Source organism: Macaca fascicularis, chromosome 7, assembly GCF_037993035.2.
Source record: "Macaca fascicularis isolate 582-1 chromosome 7, T2T-MFA8v1.1".
In the NCBI taxonomy this organism is placed as follows: Eukaryota; Metazoa; Chordata; class Mammalia; order Primates; family Cercopithecidae; genus Macaca; species Macaca fascicularis.
The window spans coordinates 7244087-7269427 of NC_088381.1; the positions used below are offsets into that span (position 1 = coordinate 7244087).

The following is a 25341-nucleotide window of genomic DNA, read 5'->3' on the forward strand; positions in this document are numbered from 1 at the left end:
TTCTGTTTCCTGGGCAAGTTTTCCAGTGAATGCGCTTTATTTTCTCCCATCAAAAATAAGGGAATGAGCCCGGGCGCGGTGGCTCGTGCCTGTAATCCCAGCACTTTGGGAGGCCGAGGGAGAGTGAATCACAAGGTTAGGAGTTCAAAACCAGCCTGGCCAACATGGTAAAACCCCGTCTCCACTAAAAATACAAAACTTAGCCAGGTGTGGTGGTGGGCACCAGTAATCCCAGCTACTCAGGAGGGTGAGGCAGGAGAATCACTTGAACCCAGGAGGGGGAGGTTGCAGTGAGCTGAGATTGCGCCACTGCACTCCAGCCCAGGCGACAGTGCGAGACTTGGTCTCAAAAAAAAAAAAAAGAAAGAAGGAAATGATCTGATTAGTTCTAATGATCTAATTAGCACTGCACGTGGGGGTGGCAGTGAGGTGAATGGCAGCATTCTGCAGTAGTCAAAACCAGATGGGTGTGAGAAGTTGGATGGTAAGAGGGAAACAGAGTTTACTTGTCTTCTTGATTTTGCTCTGTTTTATGAGAATACAGAAAAATCATGCAGAGAAACCTGATGGAATAGTCTCTAAAACTGAAAAATAAGTAATGGTTCTGTCTTAAAAAAAAAAAAAAAAAAAAAAAGAAGTAAACTCCATGAAGACAGAGACCTTAGCTGTCTCATTCCTCTCTCTATCTCCTGGTCTGTAGTAGGTGTTAAATAAATATATGCTGAAGTGAATGAGTAATGACTAAAGGATTTTTGTCTTTATTAGGATTTGTAATGCAATAACTAAAAGTCACCCACAGAGAAGTGATGTTTACAAATCAGATTTGGATAAGACCTTGCCTAATATTCAAGAAGTGCAGGCAGCGTTTGTAAAACTGAAGCAGCTATGTGTTAATGGTAATTTCATTCTTATTTCATGTATATAATGAACACAGGATACAGAGTTGTATGAGATGTCAGGAAAAATGATGTTCCTTAAAAATATAGAAACATATATTTAAGGAGTCTATGGAATTATTTGTACAAATTATATATTGTATGAGAACTTCAGAACCTCCTAAGGAATTAAGTTTAAACTACTTTTTGTTTTAGAGGGGGGAAAATGAGTGTATTAAATTTCCTTCAAATCATGAAAGGTATAGTAGAATACTTTTATAAAAGCATTTGCTGAGTAGAACACTGTATTACCTTACAGACAAACTTATTAAGATTTTAATACATGCAATTATACTTTGAGATAGGTGACTTGACAACAGCTGTGTTGTATCTGTAGCCTTGGAATTCTGATATATCTGTTTGAGCGAATGTATCAGGTGGCTTCGATGTGTCCTGGGGGATGAGTCATGTGAAAGCATCTTTGGTGTAATGTGGGTCCTCCTCGAGAGAGCCTCTAATCACCAGGGAGTCAGCAAAGGCAGCCTTGCAGCAGATCTTGAGCAATGAGTGAGCACTTCCCTGGGGGAGGGCCTTGCAGGGGCGGGGTAAGGGCAAGTTGTTGAAAAAACTAGTATCCTGAATGATTATGTGCACTCTGGGCGGGGCAGTGAGGATGCCTGTCGTCATGCAGTGGCTAGCCCTCAGGCCACATGAGCGGTGCATAGAGGCACCACTGACAGCAGGGGAGGGGCAGGGAAGCAGGAGGGCAAGGCTTGCAGTAAGAAAGCCAAGGGCTAGGGCCTGGGCAGCTGACGTCACAGGTCAGGAGGGCCAGGATCAAGGCATAGGCTGAGCGGGGAAGGCTGGAATTCTTAGCTGTTGGGAGTCAGAGTTGGTTGGACTCCAAGATTTCCCTGAAAGAGCGAGAGAGATGATGATGGAGCCCCAGGGGAATGCTTTGCTTTGCTTTGTTACAGAATTGTAATGTCTTCTTAAATGCTTATTCCATGTTATTAAAGTGAAAATGCATGATATTTACTTAAAGCCAACTTTTAAATATTAGAAACTGATGTATCTCTTAACTCTGATAGGGATCATATAAAATAAACTTTAAAAAAGTAAAAATGTATATGTATATAATTTATTACAGAGCCTTTTGAAGAAACTGAAGAGAAATGGTTATCTTCACTGGAAAATACTCGATGGTTAGAATATGTAAGGTTTGTACCACTTCTTTACTTTCTTTTCCTTTAACTTTTTGAGATAATTACAGACTCACTGGAGGTACAAAAATAGCACAGAGAGCCATGTACTTACTCTTCATCCAACTTCACCCAATGGTAACATCTCGTAACTAGAGTACAGCATCCAAACCAGGAAGCTGACATTGGGACGCTGAATAGATCTTACTCACCAGTTCATACATGCTCTTGTGTGTGTGTGCATGCACTTAACACAGCTGTGCGATTTTATCACATGTGTACGTTCACTTCACCACCACCACCACAGGAAGATACAGACCTGTTCCAGGACAAGGCTTCCCCGTGCTAGCCCTCTTATAGGTGCACCCCCATCTGTGTCTGTTAGCTACCACTAATCTCTTGTCAATCTCTATAGTTTTGTCATAAGTCAACCCCTTCCTTTTTATAAAGGGTTTATGAATTTCCCTGGTATAAAAAGTACAAAATGAGACTTTTTATCTGGTGGCTTATGCCTGTAATCCCAGCACTTTGGGAGGCCGAGGCGGGTGGATCACCTGAGGTCAGGAGTTCGAGATCAGCGTGGCCAACATTGTGAAACCCTGTCTGTACTAAAAATACAAAAATTAGCCAGGCATTGGTGGCGCACACCTGTAGTCCCAGCTCAGGAGGCTGAGGCAGGAGAATCACTTGAACCTGGGAGGCAGAGGTTGCAGTGAGCTGAGATTATGCCACCATACTCCAGCCTGGGCGATAGAGCAAGACTCCATCTCAAAAAAAAACAAAAAAAGTTACAAAGTGGGGCCGGTTGTCGTAGCTCATGCCAGTAGTTCCAAAGCTTTGGGGGAGGAGGATCACTTGAGGCCAGTAGTTCACAGCCAGCCTGAGCAACATAGTGAGACCCCATCTCCACACACAAAAAATTGAAAACTAGCCAGGCATGGTGGCATGTGCCTGTTGTCCTAGGGAGCCTGAGGCAGGAGGATCACTTGAGGCCAGGAGTTCACAACCAGCCTGAGGAACATAGTGAGATGCCCATCTTCACAAAAAAATGTGAAAATTAGGCAGGCATGGTGGCTCATGCCTGTGGTCCTAGCTGCTCAGGAGGTGGAGGCAGAAGGATCACTTGAGGCCAGGAGTTCGGGGTTACAAAGAGCTATGATGTGCCACTGCACTCTAGTATGGGAGACAAAATGAGACCCTGTCTCTTAGAAAGAAAAACTACAAAATATCCTCCTTTGAGGAATCGTATAAGTACTAAAGAAACTTTTCGGTAATGTGAAAACTATGTGCATTCAGTAGAAAGCAGTCAGTCCTCTCTCGTGATGCTGAGCGGCAGCAGGGAGCCACAGCTGCCAGTCAGCCACGCATTCTCACTTTAGGGTGTTTTCAGCTTACAGTGGGTTTATCAGGGCATAAGTCACCATAAACCCATTGAGTTATCCTGGGTCATGAGTCATGGGGACATCGTGAATCAAAGAGCATCTGTAAAGCAAGAAACTAGATTTGCTTGATTTCAAGTGCTTTATATATTTGTAGTGGAAATTTAACACTATTTTTCCTTTTCTCTCTTCAGGGCATTCCTTAAGCATTCAGCAGAACTTGTATACATGCTAGAAAGCAAACATCTCTCTGTGGTCCTACAAGGTAACTAAAGTAACTCCTGAAAGCACCATGACCGCCATGCCAGCCAGCCTTGGTTTACTGCTTATCCCCGTTCAAGTAAATCACATGAGTTTTAGCTATTTCTTATTTACTACAGTACCATCAAAGACATTACAGATTTTGCACATCATTTGAGTAAAACAGTGGCACGGGCTGGGCACGGTGGCTGAAACCTGTAATCCCAGCACTTTGGGAGGTCGAGGCGGGCGGATCACTTGAGGTCAGAAATTCGAGATCAGCCTGGCCACCATGGTGAAACCTTGTCTCTACTAAAAATACAAAAATTAGCCAGGCTAATGTGGTGGTGGTGCATGCCTGTAGTCTAAGCTATTCGGGAGACTGAGGCAGGAGTATCACTTGAACCTAGGAGGTGGAGGTTGCAGTGAGCAAAGATCACACCACTGCACTCCAGCCTGGGCAATACAGCAAGACTCTATCTCAAAAAAAAAAAAAAAAAAAAACAGTGGCACAAGGACTGCAAATAGAAGAATAGAAAGGAGTCCAGTTTTTACCCTTGATTAAATTATCCATTAAATTATCCTTCCTATTTTATGGGAAGGGTGGGTCCAATCCCCTAATGGATTAATACTTAGTGTTAATTTTGACAGGGCATTCTCTTGTGATTTTGCTGTCTAATTCATACAAATTTCTTTTAGTTTAAATACCTTCTGGCTCATGCTAGATTGTGACTCTAAGGAAACAGTTTGAGATGAATAAATAGACTGAACTGCTGAATAGCTAGTAATGTAGTATTTGGTAGGAATAAACGATGATGTAAAAATCAGTTAAGCAAAGGATAAGTACATATTAAATAACTTTACAGCTAACAGAATGTCTAAGTTTGCAGATAAAGTTTAATAGACTAAAAACTACCTTCTTATAATACAGTAGGCCCTTTGTACCCATGGGTTCCCCATCTGGTCAACCAAGCCAGAATTGAATATTGGGGGGGAAAAATTTTGGTCATAATGAACATGAACAGACATTTTTTCCTTGTCATTATTATCTAAACAGTATAGTATTGAACAACTGTTTACATAGCATTTACATTGTATTAGGTGTTATAAGTAATCTAGAGGTGATTTAAAGCATACCGGAGGATGTGCATAGGTTATATGCAAATTTTACGTCATTTTCTATCCAGGACTTAAGCATTTGTGGATCTTGGTATCCAAGGGACATCCTGGAATGAGATCCTCATGGATATTGAGGGAAGACTCTGTATTCATGTTGCATAGTATATGAGTACAAAATGTTGCTTAAGCTTGCAGAAGCACTTTTTTTTTTTTTTTTTTTTTTTTTGAGACAGAGTTTCACTCCTGCTGCCTAGGCTGGAGTGCAGTGGCACGATCTCGACTCACTGCAACCTCCACCTCCTGGGTTCAAGCGAGTCTCCTGCTTTAGCCTCCTGAGTAGCTGGGATTACAAGCATGCACCACCACGCCCGGCTAATTTTTGTATTTTTAGTAGAGATGGGGTTTCACATTGTTGACCAGGCTGGTCTTCAACTCCTGACCTCAGATGGTCTGCCCACCTCAGCCTCCCAAAATGCTGGGATTATAGGTGTGAGCTACCGTGCCCAGCCAAGCTTCCAGAAGTACTTTAACAACTGTCAAACTTAATTGACTTTAACAAGGCAACAATCTGTAAGACTCTTAGAAAAAAATAAAATAGTAATGTGTCATATAAAGTAATCCTGAACTGATGCAGTCAGAGTGTGTTTAACTGACAAATGCATGCAGAGCCTAATAATCACAATTTCTCTCATCCAGTGGGTATTCTCATCATATCAGAGAATCCTACTCATCCTCCATTTCTCCATGCATTTGTAATAGAAAAGGCCTCAGAAGTAGCACTGAACCTTCATTTTACTAGCATTTTTATATGTTTATTTTTAAACAGTTTAGTTAAAAATTTACATACTATAGAATTCACCCATTTTGAATTTGTAATTCATTAATTTTTAGTAAACATACAGAGTCCAGTTTTGGAAATTTTTCATCACCCCAGAAGTCCCAGCTCCAGGCAGCCACTAATCTTTCTGTCTCTAGATTTTCCTTTTCTGGGCATTTCATGTGAGTGGAATCATACAATATGTGGCCTTTTGCCTCTGGCTTCTTTCATTCAACATACATGTTTTTGAGGTTCATTCATGCAGTGTGTATCAGCAATCTGTTCCTTTTTATTTCTGAATTCTATTCCACTGTTTGCAGATGCATTTTGCTTACCCATTTACCTGTTGATGGACATTTGGGTTGTTTTCACTTTGTGGCTGTTATGAATTATGCTGCTTCATTTATTGAGATCTTTCGTTTTATCAGCAGTGTTTTATTGTGCAGGTTTTTTATTTATTTTGTTAAATCTCAAGTATTTTATTTTTATGTCACTGTGAATATAATTGCTAATTTCATTTTCAGGTTTACTGTGTACTCAGATTGTTGTGTACAGAATTCCTGTGACCTTACTGACCTCATTTATTAGTTCTAGTAGTTATTTTGTGGATTCCATAAGAGATCCTGTATTTTTACATACAGGATCATGTTGTCTTCAAAGACAGTTTTTACCTTTTTCTTTCTGATCTGAATGCCTTTTCTTTTCTTTTTCTTGCCTAATTGCTCTGGCTAGATTCTTCAGTACAATGAGATGGAGAAGTGTAGAGAACAGACATCCTTATCATCTTCCTGATCTTAGGGAGAAAGTATCCAGTCTTTCACCAATGAGAATAACATTAATTGTAGGTTTTTGTGGATGTCTCTCATCAGTTTAAATCAGTTCCCTTTTATTCCTAATCAGGAATGAATGTAGAATTGTATCTGATGCTTTTTCTGCATCTAATGAGATGATCGTGTTGGTTTTGTCCTTTATTACTGTGGTATGGTACTACGATTGACAGATGTTAAACCAACTTTGCATTCCTGGATAATTTGGTTTACTCATATTTTTATTGATTTTTACATCTATAATCATAAGGGATATTGGTCAATAGTTTTCTTCTGATTTCCCTGGCTGGCTTTGATAGCATGGTAATTCTGGCCTCACTGGAAAGGACAACAGCTATAAAAGACAGGAGGGAATTGTTTGCCACAGCTTCAGGTGGTAGTGAACAGTGCCACTCTCCTCATTGACTTCTCAGTATTGCCATGTGGAGTGTCAGTAGAAAGATTACCTTATACTTAATACCTTGACAAAAGAGCAGTAGAATGGAGTCCAGATGGATTTTCTACCACAAACCATTCAAATGTAAAAAGTATGAGTGATGAGCTTCTATTATCTGGCAAATATCCATGTATAAAAGACCATCTCCTGTAAATGCTAATTTAGTTTATCTACAAGTTTGTAATATTTTAGAGTTGCTGGAATCCAGTAAAATTTCCTTATACAGATTTGGAAGGCAGCCTAGGTGTGCAGAATACTAAATTATCTAGTTTACCTTTCCTTCCCTTTCTCATCATTTTTCTATGTTGTAATCATTTTCTTTCCATTTTATTGACAGAGGAGGAAGGAAGAGACTTGAGCTGTTGTGTAGCTTCCCTTGTTCAAGTGATGCTGGATCCCTATTTTAGGACAATTATTGGATTTCAGAGTCTGATACAGAAGGAGTGGGTCATGGCAGGATATCAATTTCTAGACAGATGCAACCATCTAAAGAGATCAGAGAAAGAGGTAACAAAATCTTGATACCTTTTTATCAGTTTTCAAGGATACACAAAATAAAATATGTGTCATTAAAAGATGAAGGGGCTTTTAAAAAATATTGTATTTAGTACAACTTAGCTTCCTTAGTCCAAAGGTAATTAATGGGTTAGAGTTCAAATTGATGTACTTATTATAAAGATTATCGTAACTATGAAGGTGAAATTTTTAAAAGTTGTCTATTGAATTTGTCTAAGTGGAAAACTACTGAAAAAATTCTGAATAAAATACTGAAAAACAGATACTAACTATTTTGAAAAATCACTTTTGGACTATCATTTTCTTAAAATGGGATACATAGGTTAAGATGGAAAGTTTGAGAGGACCACCTTTGTAATAGCTGTGGAGTTAGTGGCTGCCTTGGATCTGTAGTTAGGCTGCGTAAGGCCTTACAAATATCTTACCCGCCAGGCAGGTCAGATCAGTTTTTAGAAGGTTGTTTCAGAGAGCATATTTGACTTGTGGTGTCTCATAAAAAATAGTGGGCACCTGCTACTGCACTTGGGGAGACACCACGTGACCTAGGCTGATCCCAAAGTGTTTTCTGAAATGTGGGGACGTTTTCTGGATGCTGAGCCTACAGGATCAGCCAAACGTTAGAGAAGCTGGTTGATGGTTTTGTTTTGTTATATAATCTAAAGAATTGTTTCTAGGACATGCTTAAACACATACTTTGCTCTTCCGCCTTCATATAGTGGGCAACCCGCTCAACTCTGTGCTTTGCCATTTCAACTTGTTACACTTACTGGGCAAATAAGGGTTGTGATGTTTATCATGGTTGAACATTACTTCTTGGTTTGATAGATGTGTATAGCTCAGCTTAGGAGCCAAGTGTTTTAGGCTTAGATGTTTTCTTATTCATCTCTTCTTTAACATCAGCAGTACATTTTGAAGTAAACGTGAATGGCTGAAAGGATAACTAACATTAAATGATCCCATTGTCTCTTTGTATTTGCCAGTCTCCTTTATTTTTGCTATTCTTGGACGCCACCTGGCAGCTGTTAGAACAATATCCTGCAGCTTTCGAGTTCTCTGAAACCTACCTGGCCGTGTTGTACGACAGCACCCGGATCTCACTGTTTGGCACCTTCCTGTTCAACTCCCCTCACCAGCGAGTGAAGCAAAGCACGGTAAGCAACCCTGTGGCTGTGGCTACGTTTTTCCTTGTTTTTACAACTTTATCGAGGCATAACTGAAGTATAATTCACTGCCTATTTAAAGTCTATGATTTAAAACTCACTACCATTTTCATCTGAAATTTCTGAATGAATTATTTTGAAGACACAAAAATCTAGGAAATTATTTTTATGAATGAACATTTTTTTACTCTGATGTAAATTTTTTGTAGTAAACCCCTTTAAAGATGTAAATTACTTTAACCACCTTAAATGTCATGCTTTTGTATTTATATTTCACATTTGGGCTATTGGGTAGTAAAAAACAAAAGCTCTGTTATAGGATATTTATTTCCTAGGTCAGTAAGATAAAAATTTGTACAAAACAAGATTATTTTCCTTCAAGAGAATTTTAAGTTTCCAATCACAATTCATTGATGTAGAGGAAGAGTCATTTATGACTAAGCAGGGTCTCAAGCCAAACTTGAAACTAGCTACTACTTGCCACTGGTGGAAACCATTCTGAACCAGAGTGCTGTTTCCCCCACCTTGAACCAGCAATGGAAGCTGACAAATGCCTTGGAGACCGTTGAGAGAAACAGAAAGGGCAGCTCTTGCGGGCCTTCAGGAAGCCTTTCTAGGAAGAGGATTCCCCTCACAGTGAGCTCCGGGGTCTTCAGCCTCAGCCTCAGCCATAAGGCCCTGGCTAGGCACACTGTGACCTGGGGAGCGGGAAACCTGAGTTCTGGCCCTGGTCTGGGAAAAGTGCTAGGCCCATGTTCCACTCAGGCTTCAGCCTGAGAGTCGACGTTCCTAACCTGTAAAATGGATCTGTCAAACTAACACTTACACCTTTAGTCTCGTAAAAGGTGAAAACATTTTGTAAACTGTGAAGCATTATGCAAATTTTCCTAAAGACATATGAATTCTGGATTTGTTGGTGTAAAAGACAAAACACACTGGTCAGTTAAGGAGCTGATTTAGGCTATTGCAGGAGGGGGAACTTAATTTAACGGGCATCCAAAAGAAAAGGACAAGATCCAGGATTTTATAGAGTCAGAAAACGGGAATCAGGAGGAAGGGCAGTCTCAGTCCACAGGAGCCAGTTCTCGGGACACAAAAGGCAGGAGACATTGTCCAACATTGCCACTTTTGGGGACCCAGGGCTCAAAGAAACAACACCGTTGGCCCATCTCTACAAAAAATACAAAAATTAGCCGGACGTGGTGGTGCACACCTGTGGTCCCAGCTGCTGGAGAGGCTGAGGTGGGAGGATGACTTAAGCCCAGGAGGCAGAGATTGCAGTGAGCTGAGATTGTGCCACACTCCAGCCTGGGTGACAGAGCCAGAATCTGTCCCCTGCCCACCCTACCAGGAAAGTTTGACCTTTCCAGATACTGTGCTGAGGACCAGTGATACAGGCTCAGAGGCTCCTGAGGCATGGAACGCTCATTTGTTTTAAAATACATGTTCTCCCAGTTGCTCGTTTTCATTTGTTGTCACCGTAATCATTCTTGGGCCCCCTCTCTGCCTCCAGCTAGGCTTTCCCTCGGCCTTGTTTGCCTCCTTCAGCTCTTCCCCATTCTCTCCCTTCACTACCCCGTGTACACACAGACAGTGTGAGCCTGCAAAAGGTGCGTGAGGCGAGGACAAAGACTTTGGGGTCTGGGGACTGGGCAGCGCGTGGGTGGGTGTTTGCGTGGAGGACTCCCAGCCCCAGACACCACTGCCTCTGCTGCTTGGCTGATGGTGCGTGTGCCGACAGGCTTCTCACCAGAAGGAACATTGCTGAATTGTATTGAGGGAGCTGTAAACAATACTTTCTACAAGTATTTCATCTGCTTTCTCTGTTCATATTCTAGTGCTCTATTTTTTTAATTTGGCTTTTTCAAAAGCTTTTTGTGACAAATACTAACATGAATCCCCCTCTCCCTTCCTCCCTAGCAGGAACTGGTCGTTGTCTAAGGGTCATGATTCTTAATCATTCGCAGCCCCTTCCACACAGGCAGAAGCCCAAAGCATTTCTTTTTTTTTTTTTTTTTTCCATTCTGAGGCCACCTTAGGTGCTAGTGGCCAGGTATTGTTTGTAGAAAATCTGATTTCTCTTGGAGATAAATATTTTTAGTTTTCACCTTTTAAAAAAGAGAACATCTTTTTTTTTTTTTTTTTTTTAAGACAGTCTGGCTCTGTCACCCAGGCTGGAGTGCAGTGGGTACCATCTCAGCTCACTGCAACCTCTGCCTCCTGGGTCCAAGCACTCCTCTCACCTCAGCCACCTGAGTAGCTAGGACTACAGGCGCATGCCACCACGCCTAACTGATTTTTGTATTGTAGAGTCAGGGTTTCACCATGTTGCCCAGTCTGGTCTTGAACTCCTAGACTCAAGCAATCCACCCACCTCAGCCTCCCAAAGTACTGGGATCACAGGCGTGAGCCACCACACTTGGCGAAGAGGACATTTTCTATATACTTATTGAAGGGCCATTAAAACACGTTCAGGTTCATGTTTTACTAGATTTCAGCTTTTAACAGTGTTGAAAGCAAATGGGTGGTTTTTAATCTACGTACATGATGAAATTTCAAGTAACTAAATTTTTTTTTTTTTTTTTTTTTGAGACGGAGTCTTGCATGGAGTCTTGCTCCATCACCTAGGCTGGAGCACAGTGGTGCGATCTCAGCTCACTGTAACTTCTGCCTTCCAGGTTCAAGCGATTCTCCTGCCTCAGCCTCCCGAGTAGTTGGGACTACAGGCGCCCACCACCACGCCTGGATAATTTTTGTATTATTATTATTATTTTTTTTTTTTGAGACGGAGTCTCGCTCTGTCGCCCAGGCTGGAGTGCAGTGGTGCAATCTCTGGTCACTGCAAGCTCCGTCAGCTCCCACGTCCACGCCATTCTCCTGCCTCAGCCTCCCGAGAAGCTGGGACTACAGGTGCCCGCCACCACGCCCAGCTAGTTTTTTTGTATTTTTAGTAGAGACGGGGTTTCACCGTGTTTGCCAGGATGGTCTCAATCTCCTGACCTCGTGATCCGCCCGCCTCAGCCTCCCAAAGTGCTGGGATTACAGGCGTGAGCCACCACACCTGGCCAATTTTTGTATTTTTAGTAGAGATGGGGTTTCACCATATTGGCCAGGCTGGTCTTGAACTCCTGACCTCGTGATCTGCCCGCCTCGGCCTCCCAAGGTGCTGGGATTACAGGCATGAGCCACTGTGCCTGGCCAAAAATTTGAAGAGTGTGTGTATTTGGTGCTTAATGAATTTTTACTTATTTGAAGTAGAAAATTTTGTAAAATTTTACAAAATGCCCTGTGCTGTTACATAGCTTACCCATTTCTTGATGATTCAAGCCGCCACTGTAGTAGGGAATGCCACCTGGCTGTGATGTAGTCATGGCCTCCTGACTGTCCTAATAACATTCATTGTTTGCCTTTTTAATAATTTCCAAGTGAATTCTTGGGGTTTTTTTTTTTTGGTAGAAAATTTGGAGAGTACTGAAAGGTAAGAACAAAGAATCAGACATCTCCCATCATCCAGCGACTCTGTGTCTGGGGTTATTTCCTCCAGGGAACTGTTGTGTATATGTTGCTGCGGTGGCCTGCTGCCGTCAATCAGCTGAGATGAGAGTCCTTTCTCCTCGTTCCTAAATGTGACTATGCTTCATAGAAATGGTCTGGACTGCCTTCCAGAGGAGCTCCTTGGCTTCCTCACAGTGAGGTGGTTGGCTGTCACCCTGTAGCTTTGTGTTACCTCAGTTTACTGCGGTGGGAAGCCAGATAACCAGGCTGTACCAGCCCAGAGTCCAGGCTAGAGGTGGGCTCCTGTGAAGAGGGGTCTCCTGTGTACATGGTCTCCATGGTTTTAGCCACATGCTAGGACCACAGGGGAGCTGATCCCTTCCTTCCTACTCCGAGTCTGTGGTCTATGATTTGAGATCACTGGCTCAATAAAGTGTCGCTCCCCACTTAGAAAGTAAGTTATAAAACTGGTGGCAGAGATTTCCATCCAAAAGTTTTGTTAATCCACTTACCAACAGGTAACTACTAAAATGTACTGATGGTGTGCTCATAAAAGTAAAATACTGTAATTATAGAAATACATTCAACGTGTTTAAGACTTTCTAGTATCATGTTAGTGGAACTTCTCTTAATAACATTCTTATTGCCCAAAGGGCCCGGCTTCTTTGGGGTCCTAAGGCAGAGGGCACTTGAATAGCACACTCCTTGTTCAGGGGGACTGGGGGGCTTCTTGGAGCTCAAAAGCCAGGAACCTTTCTTGAAGTGAAAGTGCCGTTCTGGTGGGTTTTGAGGGCTGCAGTACAGAACATTTAACCTATATAATGATGAATGGCTCATCCGAAAAAAGGCATTCATGAGAAAATCTTTAGTTTTGCATATTTTCACAAATGTTCAAATATTTTATTTATTTTTTTTTTGCAGGAATTTGCTATAAGCAAAAATATCCAATTGGGTGACGAGAAGGGCTTACAGTTCCCCTCTGTTTGGGACTGGTCTCTCCAGTTTACAGCCAAGGACCGCACCCTCTTCCATAACCCCTTCTACGTTGGAAAGAGCACGCCTTGTGTACACAATGGCTCCACGAAGTCTTTTAAACGGACAAAGGTAAATCACAGCTAACAGAACCTGATGTTGGCTCACACGTAGCCAGACACATCTTTTTCAGAACACAGAGCATTAAAAATAAAGGCACTTCCAAGAGTAACACTGCCAATGCAGGTTTCTGAGGGGTCACTCCCTGTTTAACTCAAGTGACTGTATCCCAACTTTCTTCTTGGTGTCTGAGGCCCACAAAGTCTCAGTACCTGAGAGAGGGCAGACTGCGGCTCTGAGCCTGCAAGCCCCATTTACTGAAGCCCCACTTACCATTTCTTGGTGATTCAAGCCGCCACTGTGGCCGGGAATGCCACCTGGCTGTGATGCAGTCATGGCCTCCTGACTGCTGTATTCTTGTCCTAATTACATTCGTCGTTTGTCTTTTTAATAATTTCCAAATAAATTCTTGGGGTTTTTTTTGGTAGAAAATTTGGAGAGTACTGAAAGATACAGAACAAAGAATCAGACGTTTGGCCTCCTGACTGCCTCCATTCAGTTTGCCATTGTTCTTGATACAATCGGCCAGGTCTAGGGTTTTTGTAGCCCTCATCTTAGAACTTATCCTTAAGCAAATTAGTGGATAGGAGGTACTCTCATCCCTACCCCCATTCAGGCTGATGGCAATAGCCTAGGTAGAGTCAACACATAAAGTTTAATTCCAGGGGAGGAGGATTAGAATAAGGACTACAGAGGAAGGGAGGAAAATGTTCCTTGAGGCTGAAATTCCATTAATTTTTCATAGTATTGAGTTTACATTTGCCATTGCATCCTTACAATCTTTCTAAAAAGGGAAATCCCGGAACATAATAAAATCTCTTCTGTATAGAAAAACTACAGCTCCACACTAAGAGGAATGCCGTCTGCCTTAAAGAATGGAATCATCAGTGACCAAGAATTACTTCCAAGGAGAAATTCATTGATATTAAAACCAAAGCCAGATCCACCTCAGCAAACCAACAGCCAGAACAGTGATATGGAGCAATATTTTAGAGAATGGTTTTCCAAACCCGTCAACCTGCACGCTGTTATTCTGCCACGTGTCTCTGGAACACACATAAAACTATGGAAACTGTGCTACTTCCGCTGGGTTCCTGAGGCCCAGATCAGCCTGGGCGGCTCCATCACGGCCTTTCACAAGCTCTCCCTCCTGGCTGATGAAGTGGATGTGCTGAGCAGGATGCTGCGGCAGCAGCGCAGTGGCCCGCTGGAGGCCTGCTACGGGGAGCTGGGCCAGAGCAGGATGTACTTCAGAGCCAGCGGCCCGCACGACACCGACACCTCGGGGACGCCGGAGTTCCTCTCCTCCTCATTTCCATTTTCTCCTGTAGGGAATCTATGCAGACGGAGCATTTTAGGAACACCATTAAGCAAATTTTTAAGTGGGGCCAAAATATGGTTGTCTACTGAGACATTAGCAAATGAAGACTAAAATAGGGTGTTTTCTGAACATTTTGAGGGAAGCTGTCAACTTTTTCCTCTGAATTAAAATTGCTAACCTAGGCGTTTGAAGCTCTAATAACTTTATATGTAAGAATGATAGTTGGAATTTGCACTAATATTTAAAAACATGTTGAATCATGCTTCTTTCACACTTACTTTAAGAGAGATGTAAATTTTGTTCCTGTCCTCTTTCTGTCATTACAGGTCTGGCTCTTGTAACTGTGATCAAACTGTTCATGTTCTGTCTGCTACATTTTTTCTCCATCCATTTTTCCTGCTGCCTCCTGAAAGCTATCTGATAGCAACCCCAAGCAGCAGGCAACAGGAAAGTTAAGAAATTTGTGTTTCGTATCATGTTTAGGAACATCTGATAAAACCTCCAGCAGGTTTTAGGAAGTATCCATGTATATTTCTGGTTACTTTCTGTCATCTCTGATTGAACTCACCTGATGAAGGTTCAGTGCTCTGTGGACAGAATTTATTATTTTAGATCACCTTCTTCGGGACCTTCAATCACTGTGTTTTGAAATCATGAGTTTGCTTTTTTAACTTCATAGGGCTAACTTTAAAATGATATGCACTGTTAATTTTAAAGCATTTGCTGCAGATAATTAAACTTAGAAGTGCCTTTGACATTAAGATACAAATACTACAGAAGAAAATACAATTTCACTTTTTAAAATTGGGGTGTGAAAATCCCATTGCATATTGGAAATAGGCTTTTCATACTAAGCTTCGTAGCCAGGTGTCCCCAGAGTCTTGTTCCTCTGGACGCCACTGGGGAGTGGCCTGTGGGGTGCTGATTCCTGAGAGGTGCGTGCTGGAGACGGGAAAGTGCCATCTATGCCAAAACCCACCCTCACAAACAAGGCTTGCTGGGAGGCGTGCTGGGCTTGGCCGTCAGTATTTGCAGTGTGGTAAACTATTGCTGGCACTTCCCCTTGGAAATAACTAATGAGGTCACAAGTTGGGCACCTGTACAGATGTCCTTCTCTCATAGTTCCTAATGCTTAGGAATAAAGGAGAAATAAAAAAATAGAGTCTCTGAAAACACTGCCATTTGAATAGCAAGAGAAGTGCTCTCCCAAGCCCCAACTTTTGACAGCAAAGTTGAGGAGAATGAGGAGACACAGTTGTTTGCTTGATCTGAAACACTGTTTCCAAACTGTGTGACAAGAGCCTACCCACCACTGTAGAGGTCAAAGCTGAAGCTGCTTCCAGCAGTGAAATGAGGCACCACCTCCCCCACACTCCTCATTCCCTGCTTAAAACATGGATGCTTTCAAATTTGTTTCTTGAACTGCCATCCTAAGATACGGAAAATTTTTATAGTGAAGTGTCTAGTTAGCTTATTTCCTTTTCTAAAACAAGTGTTTTCAAGATAACTCTATTTTACCTATGTACTGAATAGCTGTTTCTATCTGAATTACTTGCCTTTTAAAAATTGATAATATCTCTGGATATAACAGAAGTTCTTATAAAATATCTTAAGAAATTCACTTTATGGGTAAACCCAAGGTTTTTGCCAACTTGCTGCCTAGAAAATAAGGGCTAGTTTCAGTTTATACAAATAGAATTATTAAACATTTTACAGTCCTTGATTGGAAACCAGACCCAATCTCTAACACCACAGCGTATCCTGCCATTGACAGTGTAATCACAATTCTCCCTTTTTCATTTAGCTGCTTTATTATTAATACTAAATGTTGGACTGAGCATTTTTCCCTCTGTAATTTTCTTCCCTCACATTTAACTCCTGTAGTATTTTATTGTTGTTAATTTACAGTTTAAAAATATTAGGTACTATTAGTAATGGTTAAAAATAGAAAAATGCGTATTTTTGTATAATCAAATGTAGTAAAATAGTTTTATTTTTGCTGGACAGTTGTTATATCATGATTATTGTGCCACATTTTATTGTGCATAATATGAAAAACAACTATGACAGCCTTCAGTCGGGCCAGGGTAAAGCTGCTTACCACCTCTGCCGTCAGAGGGACTCGTGGTGACAGCAGTGGTGTGGCCGCACACAGCACACTGGAGAGAGCGCAGCACCCCCGCTGCCCACCAGCAGAGCCCCTGCTGAGGGAACGCCGTGCAGATGCTGATGTGCTGGGTGAAATTTCTAGTATTGGACATAAAGGTGTACAGTGTCTTGCTGTTATTTTATGATGGAAACCCGATTTTGAAACCAAAAATATCTAACTTTATTTAAGGAAAGGATACTAATTTGTACTAACAGGGTGAAAGCTATTCACATCTGTCAACAAAATCTGCTTGCTGCAGTAGTAACTCAAGTGGTTCAAACTTGATTTCCTGAGAAAACTAAAACCTTTGTGCCTAAAACTGATGACTTGAGTTCAAGTGGGATGAGCAAGAAGATGTGTTATCTTGTTGTTCAACAGTAATGAATGTGAAGGAAATTTTGATGGCTTAATAAAATTTCCACAGCAGCTGTTTGTTGTTCTCAGTATGAAATCATCTACAGGAACACAGCGATGGAAGAGGTGAAGGCATCTTCTCCCATCCATACCTCTGCGTCATCCATGGGACATTCTGCTTGCCCTCTAAAGCCAGGTAGTGATCAGTAACTTTTTTAACAGCAGTTCGGAAGTGGCTAAAGTTAAGGGCATGTGGATATTGATGGATCATGCCCTAACTGGTCCTTCCATTCAATAAATATAAAAACTGGGGAGTAATATTCCCCCAAGAAGGCCTTAGAACAAGTCGAGAGACTGGGATCCCATTCCCTGACTCCTGGGCCTGGCACATGGATAAATCACCTTTCTACCACACCCCCTTGGCCAGCCTGAGACCCTCCCACATGGTGATGAGCAGCCCTGATTTGCCTTTACTGTCAACAGAGAAAATACCCCCGATCTAGTTATTAGGGATGGTCCCAGGGAGAAGGACAGTGAAGGACACGCCTTGATAAAGACTTCATTCCTTTCATGATCTGGGCCCAATCAGTAGAACAAGCATTTACATGTTATAAATTAACACAACTTCATGAGAATTTTTTAATTCCTAAAGAAATTGGAATTTAACTTTTCTGCCCTTAGATAATCATAAAACAAAGTTTAACAGCTAAATGTGTATAGGGCAGTAAAGAGAAACTTAGATAATATTTGAGAATCTTGGCTTCCCATATAATTAATTACTTGAAGGAAACATTGGTTATGCTACTTTTTAAATTTTTTTTTTTTGAGATGGAGTCTTGCTCTGTCACCAGGCTGGAGTGCAGTGGCGTGACCCTGGCTCGCTGCAACCTCTGCCTCCCGAGTTCAAGAGATTCTCCTGCCTCAGCTTCCGGAGTAGCTGGGACTACAGGCACCTGCCACCATGCCCAGCTAATTTTTTGTATTTTTAGTAGAGACGGGTTTCACCATGTTGGCCAGGATGGTCTCAATCTCTTGACCTCATGATGCGCCCGCCTTACTCAGCCTCCCAATGTGCTGGGATTACAGGCATGAGCCACCGCGCCCGGCCGCTAACTTTTTTATAAAAAAACCTAAAGATGAATCATCACTTGTTTTTGGGTTTTCCAGCTTTGTGCATGTCTAATCATACAGATGCATCCAGCTCCAAAAAGGGTCAACAAAGTTTTTCTCTTTTAAAAAAGTTCATTACCGGCTGGGTGCAGTGGCTCATGCCTATAATCCCAGAACTTTGGTAGGCCAAGGCGGGTGGATCAGTTGAGGTCAGAAGTTCCAGACTAACCTGGGCAACATGGTGAAACCCCATCTCTACTAAAAATACAAAAATTAGCTGGGTGTGGTGGCGCACACCTGCAGTCCCAGCTACTGGGGAACCTGAGGCAGGAGAATCGCTTGAACCTAGCAGGTGGAGGTTGCAGAGAGCCAAGATCACACCACTGCACTCCAGCCTGGGTGACACAGCGAGACTCCCTCTCGAAAAAAAAAAGTTTATTACCCACTGTGTGGAATCAATGAGTGTATTCAAGCAAACTGTTTTGTGATATACAGACACTATACAATGACAAGTCAAACTGTCAGGTTTATAATGGACAATAAAATTAAAACATGATGCTTTATACTCTTGAAAATCTTACATTAATGTATGACCAAATATCCCCAACTCCACAGCTTTTAGCTAAGGCTTTGGCTCTTAGCTCCAACTGCAACCACGTGGCAGACTTCTACTTCAGCCCCCAGCTTCTGCAGTTCCGCCAGCCAGATCATCTGCTTATGTGAAAGACGGTCATTGGGGCCTTTAACTTCCACCAGCTGGAAGGGAAATTTTTAAAAGTTACTAGTGTCTTACTGAATGAAAAGCCATTCAAGTAAGTTGTAGTTGTCAGTGACAACTACTTAAATGGCTCTTCTGCTCTCCCACTGTATTTGTAAGTATAACACAAATATACGGATGGTCGTTCACTTAAAATGGTTCACCTTAGGATTTTTTGACTTTAAAATGGTGCAAAAGTGATACACATTCAATAGAAACCATACTCTGAGTGTTGGTCTTTTCCCAGTATGATACTCCATGCCGGGCAGCAGCAGTGAGCCACAGCTCCCGGTCAGCCACATGATCATGAGGGTAACCAGTACTCTACGGCGTGCGGTGAGCTAGATGATTCTGCCCGACTGTAGGCTGATGCACGCATTCTGAGCACATTCAAGGTAGGCTAAGCTAAGCTATGAGGTTTGGTGGGATAAATATGTTAAATGCATTTTCAACTTAACATTATTTTCAGTTGATGTGTAGGATTTATCAGGGCATAACTCCATCATAAGTTGAGGAGCGTCTGTAGCTAAGAAATTTATTCAGAAATTTTTCTATTCTGTAGAAACTAGACAGTTCTTCACAGAGGATGAGTAAACCGATTCTTAGTATAGCAAGTGAAAAATTGTTTTAAAGCATGCACTGGATTTTACTTCCCTGCTTAAAACCCTCCAATTACTGTTATATTTTCAATTAAATCTAACCTTCTTGCCATGACCAGTCTCTTCCCTACCCCAAGGCCATCACTTCCACTTGCTACTTGCTCTTCCTGTGGCCTGGGACATTTCTCCCTGTTCTTGACATGCCTGACTTCTTATCTTTCAATGCTCAGCTTAAACTCATCTGGACAGGTCACAGCTCTGAGTATATCCTCCCTAGCACTTCTTTCATGGCATTCATAAGATAAAAATGTGTACTACATGTCATCTTCAAGAAGGCAGGAATTGTGTGTTTTGTTCACTACACATCACTAGACTTGAAGACAGCAATAAAAACTATTCTAGGTAAAGTATAGAAAAAAATTGTTTAAATATAGCATTCAGCAGCCTAACAGACGTTTAATTAAGAGTCCTCAAAGGAATGAGGAAAAAAAAAAAATACTTAAAGAAAAAATGGCCAAAAATTTTCCAAATTTGATGAAAACTATAAACCCAAAGATTCAAGAAAATCAGTGAATCCCAGGCACACAAATGTAACAGTTCCCTAGGAAATACCATGACTGTATAATCAGGGGATATAGTCAAAGCAGCCAGAATTTTTAAAGCCAGAGGGGAAAAAAAAAAAATTCTTCGATTGGAAACCATGCTAGTTAGAAGACAGTAGACTAATATTTTTAAAGTATTGAAAAATAACGCTCAACGTAGAATTCGTTGCCCAAAGAAAACATCTTTCAAAAACAAAGGTGAAATAAAGGCTAAGACATACAAAACCTAAATACAGTCATCCCTCAGTATCCACGGGGGGCTGGTTCAAGGACCCCATCTGTTACCAAAATCCATGGATGCTCCAGTCCCTGATACAATATGGCATAGCATTTGCATATTCTATGCACATCTTCTCATATACTTTAAATAATCTCTACTTATACCTAATATAATGTAAATGCTATGAAAATAGTTGTTATGCTCTTTTTATTTGTTTATTGTAGTTACTTTTTATTGTTTTTTTTTTCCAAATAGTTTCAGTCCATGGTTTGTTGCATCTACAGAAGCAGAAACCATGGATACAGAGGGCTAACTACTGTAATTCATTACTAGCAGAACTTCCAGACATGGAAATTTTTTTTTTTTTTTTTTGAGACAAGGTCTCACTCTGTTGCCCAGGCTGGTGTACAGTGGTATGATCTCAGCTCACTGCAGCCTTGACCTCCCAGGCTCAAGCAGTTCTCTCACCTCAGCCTCCCAAGTAGCTGGGACTACAAGTGCATACCACCACACCCAGCTAATTTGTTCACCATTTTGTAGAGATGAGGTCTCACTGTGTTGCCCAAGCTGGTCTCCAACTCCTGAGCCCAAGCAATCCGCCCACCTCAGCCTCCCAAAGTGCTGGGATTACGGGCATGAAAGGAAATTCTTCAAGCAGGAGAATGAGACCACACAGAAATCTGGATCTATACAAAAGAATAACAAGCACTGGAAATGCTATCTACATGAGTAAATACAGACTCTTATTAATCAACTGTAGAAAGCAAAAATAACATAGAACATATAACACATAGAAGTAAAATACATGAAAACACCACAAAGGCTGAGAGGGAAGATATAAATATATATGATTGAAAGGTTCTTTTTACTCTACATTAAAGTGTGTATCACTTGAAGGTGGATAAGTTTAAGATATATAATATACATACTAATGCAACCACTTAAACACAATGAACCGTTACAGCTAACAAGCCAACAAAGCTATAAAATGCAATCTTTAAAAATAAGGCAGGGCCAGGCACTGTGGCTCATGCCTGCAATCCCAGCACTTAAGAGACCACGACAGGTGAACTGCTTGAGCCCAGGGGTTTGAGATCAGCCTGGGCAACATGGTGGAACCCCATCTCTAAAAAATACAAAAACTACAAAAATTAGCCAGGCACGGTGGCGTGCGCCTGTGATCCCAGCTACTCAGGAAAAAGACAAGGAACAAAAGAGTTCTGAGACAAAGAGAAAATAAGTATCAGGATTTAAAGCTAAGGATACCAATAATCAAATGTAAATGTTCCAAACACCCCATTAAAAGACAGAGGTTAAGTTGGATTCAAAAGTAAGACCCAACTATATGATGTCTACAAGAAATCCACATTAAAACTAAGATAAAATAGGTCAAAAGTAAAAGAATGGAAAAATGTATCATGTTAACATTAAACAAAAGAAGGCTGAAATGGCTACATGTTAACAATATCAGACAAAGTTGATTTCAGAGCAAAGATTACCAGGAGTAAAGGGGGGCCACTGCATAATGATGAGGGTAGACTCATGAAGAGGACATGACCCTCCTAAAAGTTTACACATCTTATAATAGACCTTCAAAATACATGAAGCAAATATTGATAGAAACGCAAGAAGAAATACACAAATCGGGCACGGTATACTGGTATACTCTCAGCATTCTGGGAGGCCAACGTGGAGCCCAGGAGTTCTGAGACCAGCCTGGGCAACATGATGGCACCCCATCTCTACAAAAAAAAAAAAAAAAAATAGCTGGGCATGATGGTGGATGCCTATAGTTCCGGCTACTCAAGAGGCTGAGGCAGAAGAACTGCTTGAGCCTGGGAGATCAAGGCTGCAGTGATCCAGGATTGCACTGCTACTAGACTCCCATCTAGGTGACAGTGAGACTCTGTCTCAAAAGAAATACACGAATCCACAATTATAATCAGAGATGTCAATATTCTTCTCTCAATAATTTATAGAACAAGTAAATAAGAAATCAGTAAGGACACAGACAACTTAAACAACACTACCAACCAACTTGACCTAACATTTAAAAATACTGCCCACAACAAATGCTGAACACACATTCTTTTCAAATACAAACAGAATATTCACCAGGGAAAACCATATTCCGGACCATAAAACAAGTCTCAACAAATTTAATGGGATTCAAATCATACAAAATATGTCCTCTGACTACAATGGAGTTAAATTACAAATCACTAGCAGAAAGATACCTGAAAATCTCTCGGGTGTTTGGAAATGTAAATGACTCACTTCTAAATAAGCCAAGGATCAAAAAAGAGTCAAAAGGGAAATCAGAAAGTATTGTGAACTGAATGAAAATGAAAACTACTACTAAATTTGTGAGGTTCAGATAAAGCAGAACTGAGAAGGAAATTGGGAGCACTAGCTAACTCTATTAGAAAAGAAGGTCTCAAAGCAATCACCATAGCTTCCACCTTAAGAAACTAGGAAATAAAAAAAAACAGGAAATCAAAAGCTGATTCTTTGAGAAAAATCAGTAAAATTGATAAACCTCCTGCCAGACTCATCTGGGAGAAACGACAGAAATTACCAATATCAGGAATAAGAGCATGACAGAGAGAAAGATTCTACAGATATTAAAATGCAATACACGGCTAGGTGCAGTGGCTCACACCTGTAATCCCCGCACTTTGGAAAGCCAAGGCGGGCAGATCACCTGAAGCCAGGAGTTCAAGACCAGCCAGGCCAACATAGCAAAACCTCATCTCTACTAAAAATCCAAAAATAAAAATTAAAACAATTATCCAGGCATGGTGGTGCACAGCTGTAATCCCAGCTACTAGGGAGGCTGAGGCACGAGAATCACTTGAACCCAGGAGGCGGAAGTTGCAGTGAGCTAACTCGCACTATTGCACTCCAGCCTGGGCGACAGAGCAAGACTCTGTCTCAAAAAAAAAAAAAAAAAGAAAAAGAAAAGAAACAAATGTAAACAACTTTAAGACAATACTTAAATGAAATGGACAAATTCCTTGAAAGACACAAACTATCAAAGCGCAATCAAGAAGAAACAGATAATATGAACGGCCTTATGTTGTTTAAAAAGAAATTTAATTTACAGTTTCAAATTTTCCTCCCCCCAAAATCTCCAGACCCATACTGCTTCACTGGGGAATTCTATCAAATGTTTAGGGAATTATACTAATTCTACACCAACTATTCCATCCCATTCTGATGCCAGTATGACTCTGAAACCAAAACCCAATGGAGAGATTATAAGAAAAGAAAATTACAGCTCAATATCCTTCATGAACATATAAGCAAAAATTCTTAATTATTTTGCAAAATCAAAATCAACTCCCAACATTATATAAAAGGGATAATACATCATGACCAAGTGGGGTGTATTGGAGAAATGCAGGGTAGGTTTAAGGTTCAAAAACCAATGTAAATCACATGATTAATAAGTGTACTCAAGAGATAAATATGAGATAATAATGTCAATAGATTTTTTTAAGAAGTATTTGACAGAATCCCATCAATGCCTGATAAAAACTCTCAGAAAACTTGGATGTAAAGGGAAGTTCCTTAATATAATAAAAGATATCTGCGAAACATCTGCATCTAACATGATACTCAATAATGGAAGACTAAGTACCTTCCCCCAAGATTGGGAACCAGGCACGGACGTCCAGTCTCACCATTTACAGCCTATGCTTTCCTGGAGGTTCTAGCCAGTGCAATTGGGCCAGAAAAAGAAAAGAAAGGAACTAAGACTGGACAGGAAAAAGTAAAAATATCTTTATTAGCAGACAATCTGATTGTCAATGTAGAAAATCCAAGGAAATATACCAAAAAAAGCTCCAAGAACTACTAAGTACGCGTACCAAGTTTGCAGAATATAAGATCAATATACGGAATCAACTGTATTTCTTTTTTTTTTTTTTTTTTTTTTTTTTTGAGACGGAGTCTCACGCTGTTGCCCAGGCTGGAGTGCAGTGGCGCGATCTCGGCTCACTGCAAGCTCCGCCTCCCGGGTTCCCGCCATTCTCCTGCCTCAGCCTCCTGAGTAGCTGGGACTACAGGCGCCCACCACCGCGCCCGGCTAATTTTTTGTATTTTTAGTAGAGACGGGGTTTCACTGTGGTCTCGATCTCCTGACCTTGTGATCCGCCCGCCTCGGCCTCCCAAAGTGCTGGGATTACAGGCTTGAGCCACCGCGCCCGGCCGAATCAACTGTATTTCTACACAGAGCAGCAAACAACTGGAAATTGAAACTTTTAAAAACGATACTGTTTAAATAGCATAAAAAATATGAAGTACTTAGGGAACAATCTGACAAAAGATATGCAAGAACTCTACATTGAAAACTAAAAACACTGCAAAAAGAATAAGGAAAATCTAAGTAAATGGCGATATATACCATGTTCACTCATCAAAATAGTACTGTTAAGATACCAATTCTTCTCAGATGGTCTACGGATTCAAAGGAATTCCAATTAAAATCTCAGCTGGCTTTTTTTTTTTTTTTTTTTTTTGAGATGGAGCCTCGCTCTGTCACCCAGGCTGGAGTGCAGTGGCACAATCTTGGCTCACTGCAACCTCTGCCTCCTGGGTTCAAGCAATTCTCCTTCCTCAGCCTCCCGAGTAGCTGGGACTACAGGCGCCCGCCACCATGCCTGGCTCATTTTTTGTCTTTTTAGTAGAGACGGGGTTTCACCAGGTTAGCCAGGATGGTCTCCATCTCCTGACCTCGTGATCTGCCCGCCTCGGCCTCCCAAAGTGCTGGGATGACAGGCGTGAGTCACCGCGCCCAGCTGGCTTTTTTTTTTTTTCCCTTGGAAATTTAAAATTTGATTTTATACTCTTTGGGAGGCCAAGACGGACGGATCACGAGGTCAGGAGATCGAGACCATCCTGGCTAACACGGTGAAACCCTGTCTCTACTAAAAATACAAAAACTTGCTGGGCGCGTTGGCTCAAGCCTGTAATCCCAGCACTTTGGGAGGCCGAGACGGGCGGATCACGAGGTCAGGAGATCGAGACCATCCTGGCTAACACGGTGAAACCCCGTCTCTACTAAAAA

The 25341-nt window shown here is 41.4% G+C and overlaps 2 protein-coding genes across 25 annotated transcripts in view; one reads left to right on the forward strand and one right to left on the reverse strand.

Moving 5' to 3' along the window:
• The window catches only part of MTMR10 (myotubularin related protein 10), a 53271-nt gene extending 36217 nt beyond the window's left edge, over positions 1 to 17054 (forward strand). For 2 of the 3 annotated variants that reach the window (XM_005559045.4, XM_073995391.1), the window contains 7 exons: positions 766 to 896; positions 2026 to 2095; positions 3651 to 3721; positions 7233 to 7402; positions 8392 to 8562; positions 12988 to 13170; positions 13988 to 17054. In XM_005559045.4, the coding sequence (XP_005559102.3) occupies positions 766 to 896; positions 2026 to 2095; positions 3651 to 3721; positions 7233 to 7402; positions 8392 to 8562; positions 12988 to 13170; positions 13988 to 14590 (1399 nt within the window). In that variant the 3' untranslated portion in view covers positions 14591 to 17054. The remainder of the gene's footprint in view (positions 1 to 765; positions 897 to 2025; positions 2096 to 3650; positions 3722 to 7232; positions 7403 to 8391; positions 8563 to 12987; positions 13171 to 13987) is intronic. The other variant, XR_012414722.1, reaches the window with a different exon arrangement.
• FAN1 (FANCD2 and FANCI associated nuclease 1) overlaps positions 12936 to 25341 on the reverse strand; it is a 40601-nt gene continuing 28195 nt past the window's right edge. For 11 of the 22 annotated variants that reach the window (XR_012414718.1, XR_012414719.1, XR_012414720.1 and 8 more), the window contains one exon: positions 18599 to 18848. Coding sequence is in view for 15 of the 22 variants with exons in the window: in XM_015452579.4 (XP_015308065.3) it covers positions 18711 to 18848 (138 nt within the window). In the remaining 7 variants the exon portion in view is untranslated. Of the gene's footprint in view, positions 14495 to 18598; positions 18849 to 25341 lie in introns of those variants that run through there. The other 11 variants (XR_012414716.1, XR_012414715.1, XM_073995387.1 and 8 more) reach the window with 2 other exon arrangements.